At 39.3% G+C, this 11,248-nt stretch overlaps 1 protein-coding gene across 1 annotated transcript in view; it reads left to right on the top strand.

The window, feature by feature from the left end:
* The window catches only part of EIF2AK4 (eukaryotic translation initiation factor 2 alpha kinase 4), a 109,946-nt gene that overhangs the window by 96,277 nt on the left and 2,421 nt on the right, over positions 1-11,248 (top strand). Inside the window, exons 31-35 of the mRNA XM_017867694.1 lie at positions 4,109-4,242; positions 7,231-7,289; positions 8,167-8,264; positions 9,979-10,047; positions 10,586-10,630. Of these exons, the coding sequence (XP_017723183.1) occupies positions 4,109-4,242; positions 7,231-7,289; positions 8,167-8,264; positions 9,979-10,047; positions 10,586-10,630 (405 nt within the window). The remainder of the gene's footprint in view (positions 1-4,108; positions 4,243-7,230; positions 7,290-8,166; positions 8,265-9,978; positions 10,048-10,585; positions 10,631-11,248) is intronic.

Below are 11,248 nucleotides of genomic sequence, written 5' to 3'. Positions count from 1 at the left end.
TGTCTTTATAGCAGCATGATTTATAAACCTTTGGGTATATACCCAGTAATGGGATGGCTGGGTCAAATGGTATTTCTAGTTCTAGATCCTTGAGGAATCGCCACACTGTCTTCCACAATGGTTGAACTAGTTTACAGTCCCACCAACAGTGTAAAAGCGTTCCTATTTCTCCACATCCTCTCCAGTACCTGTTGTTTCCTGACTTTTTAACGATTGCCATTCTAACTGGTGTGAGATGGTATCTCGTAGTTTTGATTTGCATTTCTCTGATGGCGAGTGATGATGAGCATTTTTTCATGTGTGATCCCTTCCTTGCTCCTTATACAAAAATTAATTCAAGATGGATTAGAGACTTAAATGTTAGACCTAAAACCATAAAAACCCTAGAAGAAAACCTAGGCAATACCATTCAGGACATAGGCATGGGAAGGACTTCATGTCTAAAACACCAAAAGCAATGGCAACAAAAGCCAAAATTGACAAATGGAGTCTAATTAAACTAAAGAGCTTCTGCACAGCAAAAGAAACTACCATCAGAGTGAACAGAATGGGAGAAAATTTTTGCAATCTACTCATCTGACAAAGGGCTAATATCCAGAACCTACAAAGAACTCAAACAAATTTAAAAGAAAAAAAAACCCCATCAAAAAGTGGGCAAAGGATATGAACAGACACTTCTCAAAAGAAGACATTTATGCAGCCAACAAACACCAGAGATTTTTTACAATTCAATAGTCAGGTGTTACCTGTGGAACACCTGCCTTCACACTGAGGCCCTGGGCCGTGTAGGTGGCTGGAAATCCATTGCCTCTGCTCTCCCTTTCCATTGTTGGGTTTCTTACTGAAGAAAATGTGTATAAAATAAGAAAGAGAGTCCACCTTCATTAAAGCTTTGAAAAGCAAAACAAACAAAAAAACTGACAGTGGTTTTTTCCTACTTTTCTTCTCTTGTTCTCTTTTTCCATCTAAGAAAATAAGAATAAGTAAAGTTGATATCTGCTAATAGGCATATCCTCTCACTGCTTTGTAACCAGTTTTACTTTTCTGTACTCAACTAAAAGTGTTCATAAATATACCACCTCTTAACCTTTATTTCTAATTATTTTAAAGGGAAAAAAAAACTTTCTTAAAATATTTTCTCTTCTAATGTTTTTGTTTGGTTTTGTTATCAGGGTAATGTTGGCCTGATAAAATGGGATGGAGAGTGTTCTCTCCTCTTCTGTTTTCTGTAAGATATTGTATACAATTGATATTAGAAGTCCGACCTCAAATATTTCTACATAGAGAGCTATTCTGGTCACCTCTTTCTTCTAGAGGCAGCTTTGGTAGTTTATGTCTTTCCCAGAACTTTTCCATTTCATCTGAGTTTTCAAATATTTCCCTGTTATTGTTTCACTGTCTCTAGGATCTGCAGTGTTGCTCTCTCCTTCAGACCTAATATGGGTAATTTGTGTCTTCCCTCTTTTTTGTCTAATCAGCCTGGCTAGAGATTGATCAATTTTGTCTTTCCAAGAACCAGCTTTTGGTGTCATTGGTTTTTCTCAGTTTTTATTTGCTCGTGTGTTTTCTCTTTTATTCATCCCCACTCTTACCCATTACTATTTTCTTCCTTTTGCTCATTTTGGATTTAGTTTATTCATTTTTTAGTTTTTTCAGGTAGAACTTTAGAGGAGGAATTGACAGACTACAACTTGGACCAAATTCAGCCTGTAGCCTACTTGTATATGTCTGTGAACTCGAAGTTTTTACATTCTTTGTTAAAAAGCAACAACAAACAAAGGAGAGTGTGTGAGTCAAACTATGTATGGCCCACAAAGCTTAAAATATTTCCTATCTGGTCCTTTACAGAAAAAAATTAAAAGCTTTGTTATTATACATATTTAGGATTTTATATCTTCTTGATGAATTGTCTTCATCATTATAAAATATTCCTTATCCCTGCTAATATTTCTTGTTCTGAAATCTTTTGGTTAGTGTTTATATCACTACCTTTCTCCATCCTTTTATTTTTAACCTGTCTTTTTTTTTTTAAAGAGATGGGGTCTCATCATGTTGCCCAGGCTGGCCTTGAACTCCTGGGTTCAAGTGATCTTCTCACCTCAGCCTCCAGCTGGGATACAGGTGTGTGCCACTGCACCGGGCTAACTTAGCTATCTTTATATTTAAAGTGAGTTTCTTATACACAGTCACTAGGTTGACTTTTCTTCTTTTCTTTTCTTTTTTTTTTTTTTTGAGATGGAGTCTCGCTGTGTTGCCCAGGCTGGAGTGCAGTGGCACAATCTCGGCTCACTGCAACCTCCACCTCCTGGGTTCAAGCGATTCTCCTACCTCAGCCTCCTGAGTAGCTGGGTATATAGGCACACACCACCACACCTGGCTAATTTTTGTATTTTTAGTAGAAACAGGGTTTCACCATGTTGGTCAAGCTGGTCTCAAACTCCTGACCTCATGATCCACCCACCTCGGCCTCCCAAAGTGTTGGGATTACAGGCATGAGCCACCGTGCCCAGCCTCCTCTTTTTTTTGTTTTTTGGTTTTTTTGTTTTTTTGTTTTTTTTAACTCAGAATCCTGGCTCTTTTTTTTGTTCTTTTTTTTTTTTTTTTTTTTGAGACAAGGTCTCACTCTGTCACCCATGTTGTAGTGCAGTGGCATGATCTCGGCTCACTGCAACCTGTCTCCCAGGACCAAGTGATCCTCCCACCTCAGCCTCCTGAGTAGCTGGGACTACAGGCACACGCCACCATGACTAGCTAATTTTTGTATTTTTAGTAGAGACGAGGTCTTCCCATGTTGCCTAGGCTGGTCTTGAATTCCTGGCCTCAAGTGACCCGCCCACCTTGACCTCCCAAAGTGCTGGGATTACAGGTGTGAGCCACTGCGCCCAGCCAGTAGCAACATTTTCATATTTCAAAAGCAAGACATCACTTCATTTATCCATTCAGCCAACACATTTTAAGCATTCACAATGTAGAAGGGATTGCACTTGGGGCCATTGAAGATATAGAAACATTTAAGCCATAGCTCCTGCTGTCAAGGATTCTGTAATCTGGTAAGGAACATGAGACATTTGTGCATGATTATGAGCTCAAAAATACTAAATGCCATGAGAGTCCTACAGATAAATTTCTCCGAAGGTCCCTCAGGCTAGGAGACTACATAAGAGGAAGCAGTGAAGTCTGTAGGAGGGTGCTGGGATTTATCCTACCCACAAGAATTCATAGGATATGGATAGGTCCCAGAAGGGCCTTTTAAGAAGAGGGAACTGCAAAGGTGATGGTAGTTCTTTCAGTAGTTGTCCCAAAGATAGAGGCAGGCCGGCAGAGAACCATTCTGGTGCAACCCTGAATAGTCTATTTTTGGTGAGACAGATGGATCCGAAGCAGAAAATGGTTATAGCTACATCATGGAGAGCCCAAATACCAACCAAAAAATCTGGTTTTTTATATTTAGCAGTTACTGGGGAGGCCCCGAATGTTTTGAACAGGAGACATCCAAGCTGTGTTTGAGAAAAATTAATCTGCAGGGATGCGTAGCATGGAATAGAGTGAGGGAGAGACTGAAGACAGTGGAAGGAGTATAAAGAATATCAAACTAGCCTAGGCCAAGGTTGGATGCTGGCCAGGGGAGTGAAGATGAAGGGATAGATGCATAAAAGTGGGATGACAGGACTTGGGTTTAGAAAGGAGAGGGAGGAGTGGTAGATAAAGCTGAGATCTGAGAAACCGTGGTGGCTAACCAGATTTAAAGGGGAAGATGTTAATGAATCACATGAAATGAGAGCCCATTCATCTTGGCCTTAAGAAAAAAAAAATTCTATCACCTGTGATAAACTAGTCCAGACCAGGGTTTCTCAACAGCAGCGCTGTTCACATTTTGGGCCAAATAATTCTCTGTTTTAGGGGGCTGTCCTGTGCGTTAGCAGCATCCCTGACCGCTGCCCACTACATGCCAGTTGCACTGTCCAAAAATATCACCAGACATTGCTAAATGTCCCCTGGGGAGCAAAATTGACCCTGGTTAAGAACCACTGACCCAAACTGTTGATTTAGTAGTCTTACTGTGGTGCTCTGAGCTACTCTTCTGGGTTCAGAAACCTCCAAATGATAGATCTGTTTCATTCTTTTTAAGGTTAAGTCTTTCGAGAAGGAAAGGCAGACAGAGAAGCGTGTGCTGGAGACTGAACTTGTGGACTATGTACTGCAGAAACTGAGGACTAAAGTCAGTGATGAAAGGAATGGCAGGTAACTTAGGAAACAAAAGCCGAGAAAACTGACTTCAATTACCTATATGGAAACTACATAAATTTATTTTAAAAGTCAATTTGAGCCAGGTGCTGTGGCTCCTATCTGTAATCCAAGCACTTTGGGAGGCCAAGTTTGGGGAATCACTTGAGGCCAGGAATGCAAGACCAGCCTGAGCAATATACCAAGACCCCGTTTCTAAAAAAAAATGATTTTTTGCTTAGCTGGGCGTGGTGGTGCATGCCTGTAGTCCCAGCTACTCAGGAGATAGGTGGGAGGATTGCTTGAGCCCAGGAGGTCAAGGCTGCAGTGAGCCATGTTCATACCACTGCACTCCAGCCTGGGTGACAGAGAAAGACCCTGTCTCAAAAAAACAAAAAGAAAGAAATCAATTTGATCCTTTTGAGAAACAAAGATAGGTCAGGATTACTTTTAATGAACCATTCTGTTGTTTCTTAATAACTCAATAGCAGTTTAATTGTATGACCATCTTATTGTATGATAAGACTAATCATAGCTTACATTCAACATTTGTTCTTCATAACATTTCCAAGAATATCATTTTGAAAAGCCTCAGGAGCCAAAATCTATCTGTCATTATCTTATTCAGTCTGCTAATCAGTGAATTTCAGTAATATTTTGTCCATGTACTGTGAAAGGTATAATGTTCTGGGAAAAGATCTCACTTCCTCATGATGGGAGTATCAACCATCTGGGTAGGAATTTGGCAAAGTAAATTAAAAGCCTTAAAACTAAACATTTTTTAAAAATCGACCCAGCAATTCCACTTTCAGGAATTTATAGTAAAATTATTTTAAAGATGTCTATCAAGGCTCATTTATAACAGCATTTCTCCAACTTTTGGTCTTAGAACCCCTTTACACCCTTAAAAATTATTTGAGGATCCCAAAGAACTTTTGATTATGTGAGTTATATCTATAAATATTAAAACATAAACATTTAAAAACTATTTATTCATTTAAAATAACAATAACCCCATTACATGCTAACCTATTTCTATTGAAAACAACTGTGTTTTCCAAAACAAAATTAATTTAGTAAGGAAAATGGCATTGTTTAAAATATTTGCAAATCTTTTAGTGCACTGTTTTACATTTTGTAATCTATTTTAACGCTTTAGTAGAAAAAACAATTCTCATATCTCTTTATGTATTCAATCTGTTGTGATACCACAAATCATATAGTGTCTGGAAAACTCCATTGCACATTTGTGAGAGGATGAGAGTGAAAAGGCAATTAATATTTTAGGATTATTATGAAAACAGTTTTGACCTTGCAAGACCCCTTGAAAGGATATGAGGGACCTTCAAGAGTCTCTAGACCACACTTGGAGAACATAATTTCAAAATATCCATTGGTAGAAGATTGTTTGAATTATGATAATTTGGTGAAATATTGTGCAGTCTTTACGATGATTCTACCAAAGCTGAGTTCATTGACATGGAAGGATGCCACAAATAGGATGTATAATATAATGCCATTTTGTTTTAAACAAAATATACAACCTGTACATAAAAAAAGTCTAGAAGAATGTACCAAATTTTTAACTGCAGTTTTGGTTAGTGGGGTTACAAGGGATCTGAAATTACTTTGTTAAGCTTTTCTATATTTTGCAACTCTTTTTTTTCTTTTTTCTTTTTTCTTTTTTTTTTTTTTGAGACAGAGTCTCACTCTTGCCCAGGCTGAAGTGCAGTGGTGTGAACATGACTCACTATAGCCTCAACCTCCCAGGCTCAGGTGTTCCTCCCTTCTTGGCCTCCTGAGTAGCTGGGCCCATAGTCGTGTGCCACCTTGCCCAGCTAATTTTTTTAAATTATTTGTAGAGACAGGATCTCCCTATGTCGCCCAGGCTGATCTCCAATTCCTGGGCTCAAGCAATTCTCCCACCTCAAGCAATTCTTGTATATATGCTCATTATCAGAAAATACAACACTGTAATTTTTTTGGCTTATATCAGCAATTCTCAACCAACAATGATTTTGCTTCCCAGGGGACATCTGGCAATATATGGAGACATTTTTGGTTGTCATAACTGGGGAGTTCTACTGGTATCTAGGAAAGGCCAGGGATACTGTGAAAACATCCTAAAGGATACAGGACTAATACCCCCCAACAAAGAATTTTCTGGCCTAAAATTTCAGTAGTACCAAGATTAAGAAATCCTGGCTTATAGAAAACAAACCTTGCTCTGTTCTTCTCATGCCCCCACCCCTTCTTATTTGCACCTAGCCTTAATAAATTCACCATTAGGTGTTTCTGAGGGAACATAATGTTCTTGAAATCACCAGTATTGGAATTATAGATCTAAATCAAAGACAGAGGTTTAGAAGACAAACCAAGAAATAGGCAAGTAGTGAGTATGGGGGAACATTACCAGGACATTTAAAAGGCTACATGGGATTTAGTTTTAGCAGGGAAAGGTTCAGAGTTTTTCCTCCACGCAAATGATTATTTCCCTGCTTTCCCAAGATAGATGCTGTTGTCTCTCTCAAAGGCTATAAATTAATTCACAGCATTTGAAAGAACATCCATTCACAGCTTTTTAAAGAATATCCTTATTTGCCAAATGTTCTCCTGCGGGTGGTTGCCAAGGCTGCTGCCATAATGAAGGTGGAGCTGCTGTTGCTCGTGTTTCCTTGTATTATGAGGGCAGCGGAAAGAACACCCATTATATTTCATTGAAATCAGCTTCTTGTGTGGATCCAGGATTTCAAGCCCAGCTGAATAAATCAGAATGTTTTCTTTAGGCATTTGTTAACTTAAAAAGACATCCTTTATAATTTTTTACTTGCTCTTGACCAAAGCATAACTAAATGCAAATTTTTTGTTTTTGTGTTTCCACCCACTGATAACCAAGAAGATGGCGTTTTTATAGTTAATGGAAAAGTGGCTCACTATACATGTAGCTCACTGAAAGTTATGTGTTGCTTGGGCCTTATTGACTGTTGTTTTGTTTGCTTGTTTTAGAGAAGCTTCCGATAATCTTGCTGTGCAAAATCTGAAGGGGTCATTTTCTAATGCTTCAGGTATAATTACTAATTATAATCTGAACATAATGATGCTAATATGTTTGCTCTAAGCACTTATTCCTGTGGCTGCTTGTGACATTGGAAATCTATTTATAAAATAACATATACACAATAAATTGTACCACGTGGGATTCAGCCCTATGCTTTGAAATCCACATCCTAGAAAATGATAGAACAACTGGGATTTAGCCGACTCTTCTACTCTTATTTTTACAAGTGATTTAATCTTCCTTCTACTCAATTTATTGTACAAGTGAAATGTGGATAATTTTCCTGGAGATTTTCCTCATACAGAGGATTGAAGGAAGTATTTTGAAATCCCTTGAAGAAAGACACTAGACACATTTTGTTTTCATGAAAGCCAAGAGGGCACAGTGGTGATAGTTATGCCTTTACTTTCATCACCTCTAGCAACCTTACTGAAAAAGAAGGGTTCCAGTTAAGGCCATGAGAAGACATATTTGGCTTTTAACAGAATTGAGTCTTTCCCATTCATTTCTGTTAGCACTAACTTTGTGTTGCCATCAGATTGTCAATTCTTGGAGGAATTTAAAGAAGTATTAGGGTTTGGCGATATTCAGCTTGATTTTCTTAGGCCCCTGAGGTTTTGATGACTCACGTTGCCTCCCTGCCCCTTCCACCACCCCTCAATCCCTGCCTGAGGAGAGATGCATCAAAACTGCTGGGTGTTGGGGTTCTGGGCTCCTCACCTATCTGGTGCAGGTGGTTGCAGGGATAGAAAACACAGCCCAGCCATGATCTAGCCCTTAGAATCACGACAGGATGTCTACTAATAAACTCTGCCATCTCTCTGTAGTATGTTGTAGAAAATGGGACCAGATAAGGCCGTAAATTCTGAAACTCTCTGTCTCAGGTTTGTTTGAAATCCATGGAGCAACAGTGGTTCCCATTGTGAGTGTGCTAGCCCCAGAGAAGCTGTCAGCCAGCACTAGGAGGCGATATGAAACTCAGGTACACTGGGTCAGGGTGTCTTCGGCTTTCTAATATGAGTTACATAAGAGAAAAACAGTAACAACAGGAAAGGAAAATAAGAAACATGGAAAAAAAAAAGTTTTCTTCCAACTTCCCTAAGTGGGTGGCTTCTGAAAGCATTATCAATACAAAGCATCTCTCTGGCTCCAGAATTCCCATCTGTCCTCCAGAGAGGGGCCATTGTGCCCTGTGGGCACCTTGAAGCAGCTGTTGTCAGAGTTATTTCAGCTAAATGAAAACTATCTAATCTGGCTCTAAAGGTAATTGAGGTTTGTTTGTGCTCTAAACAGCAAAGTAGAAGAGGCCGATGACAAGACTTAAGGCAGGTTTCTCATTCCATACATGGTTTCGGCATTTGCTATATGCCTAATGGTGTGCTAAGAGCTATGTAAAATGTAGAAGACATTAACATGGCCCCAGTCCTCAAAAGAGTTTATAACTTAGAAGCATATGCATTATGTAGAGAATAATAAAAGAAAATAAACATAGGCCACGTGCGGTGGCTTATGCCTGTAATCCCAGCACTTTGGGAGCCTGAGGAGGGCGGATCACTTGAGGTCAGGAGTTCGAGACCAGCCTGGCCAACATGGTGAAACCCTCTCTACTAAAAATACAAAACTTAGCCGAGCGTGGTGGCAAATACCTGTAATCCCAGCCACTCAGGAGGCTGAGGCAGGAGAATCGCTTGAACTGGGGAAGCAGAGATCGCAGTGAGCCGAGATCACGCCACTACACTCCAGCCTGGGCAACAGAGCTAGGCTTTGTCTCAAAATAAAATAAAATAACTATAGTAGAACACTGAGTTAAATTTATAGAATAAGAATGTTAGAGTATGCTGTGGACATATGCGAAAGAGTGAGTGTTAAAAGAGCGCAGTCAATTTTAGAAATGTAATCAGACTGAAATACAAAGATCAGGTACTTTTATTTTTGTACGCTCTTCTAGCTGTTTCTCAGGATTTGGGTGGAAACCTATTTTTCCCATCTTCCTACTGCCTTCATCACCTACCAAGTTTCAGTTCTCATGCCATGTCCTCGTTGCTGCCACTTCTCCCTTTTTCCCAGTTTAGCTTCATACTATCATCTCTCTGTGTGCACTGTTTCACCGCACTGAGCCTTTACAAGGCATCATTTCAAAATTATGAAGAGATAATTGACAAGGATTATTAAACAAATGGTCAAGATAAGTTATAAAAACCTCATTTCCTCTGAGATCATATTGCCAGACACCCCTTTCTGAATGGATTAAGAGCAAATCTTTTCTTTTTTTGAGACAGTCTCACTCTATCACTCAGGCCAGAGTGCAGTAGCGCAGTATCAGCTCACCACAACCTTTGCCTCCCATGTTCAAGTGATTCTCCTGCCTCAGCCTCCTGAGTAGCTAGTATATTATAAGCGCCCGCCACCATGCCCAGCTAATTTTTGTATTTTCAGTAGAGACAGGGTTTCGCCAAGTTGGCCAGGCTGGTCTCTAACTCCTGACCTCAGGTGATCCCCCAGCCTTGGCCTCCCAAAGTGCTGGGATTACTGGCATTAGCCACCACACCCAGCCAAGGGCAAACCTTTAGACACCATTTGGAATCGTTTCTAGGCTTTGGTGTGTTACCCTGTGATTGTGTCCTGGGATAGGAAATAAGATGGCAAGAAAGATGGCTTGGTTTAACATGTTCTGAATTTCATTTTCTTATTATTAGGTACAAACTCGACTTCAGACCTCCCTTGCCAACTTACATCAGAAAAGCAGTGAAATTGAAATTCTGGCTGTAAGTGGCTTTCTTTCATATTTTGAAGGTGGCTTCTGTCCATACTGTCAAAGTAGTTGCCTCAGGGTTCAGAGCTTTTTTGCTCAGTGTCAGCAGAATTTGGGTGCAGGCCTTATTGTCACTGATGTGAACTACACGCAATTTAAAACTATTAAGAACTAGGGGGAGAATTTAAGGTTTTTTGTTTCTCCTCTTTGTTCCTCTGAAAGATAGAGGGAGGAAAATGAAAACAAAAATCATTTTCCTACATATTTCAGGCCTTTGCCTTACTAAGCTTACACTGAATACATGTAGCAGTGTCAAACCTTTTGGATGTGGTATAGAAGGAAAGGGAGTACAGTTGCCACTGCTTATTAATTCTCCAGTGCTAAGATCTTATCACTGCACAGTTCATTAAGCCCTTTTATAGCACAATAGCATCTCAGACTCTGCAAACCCTATTCATACTGCTGCATCCCACGTGATACTGTGGTCACAAAGCAGTATTGTGCTGCTGAGAGTTCCCTGAGAGATGATGTGTATTTCTGTGTATTCACAGGTGGATCTACCCAAAGAAACAATATTACAGTTTTTATCATTAGAGGTAAGCAATATGAACTCTTCTGCACTGTGGCCTTTAAGATCCCAAATCTTTGCTGTTAGTTTGCCAAAAGAATACTGAAGATGGCATTCATTCGTGATAGTATTTTTCTGGCAGTCCCAGGAATTTAGTAACATTTTTTCCTTTTATGTGACACATATGTTCCTAAATCCTATGTTGATGAACTTACACTTTTCTAGTGACTTTTTAATTTTTCAGAGATACTTATTTTATTAAACAAACAAAAAAAAAACCACATACTGCTTTTACTACATGTCAGGGTCTGGCAGGCCTTGTTGTAAGCATTTTACAAGTAGTAACTCATTTAATCATAACCACCCCTAAATGTAGATACTGTTATTATCCCCACTTTAAGAGTATGGAAGTAGAGAGCTTAAATATATTACCCACGGTCACCCAGCTAGTAAGTAGTAGAACCAGGATTGGAACCTAAGCACACTAGCAGAATCTGTGTTCTTAACCACCATACTATATACTATCTCTCAAACAAACCTCCATTCCAGCTAGGGAAGCTCATTTGCAGATGAGTACTATACAAAAAAAAATCCTTTTGTAAAACTTAATTAGGTCCTTTATAAATATATATATTTACAGGTACAT

Source organism: Rhinopithecus bieti, unplaced genomic scaffold (assembly GCF_001698545.2).
Source record: "Rhinopithecus bieti isolate Rb0 unplaced genomic scaffold, ASM169854v2 scaffold_115, whole genome shotgun sequence".
NCBI lineage: Eukaryota > Metazoa > Chordata > Mammalia > Primates > Cercopithecidae > Rhinopithecus > Rhinopithecus bieti.
Note: the sequence above shows the minus strand (reverse complement) of the source record. Positions and strands in the feature narration are given on the sequence as shown.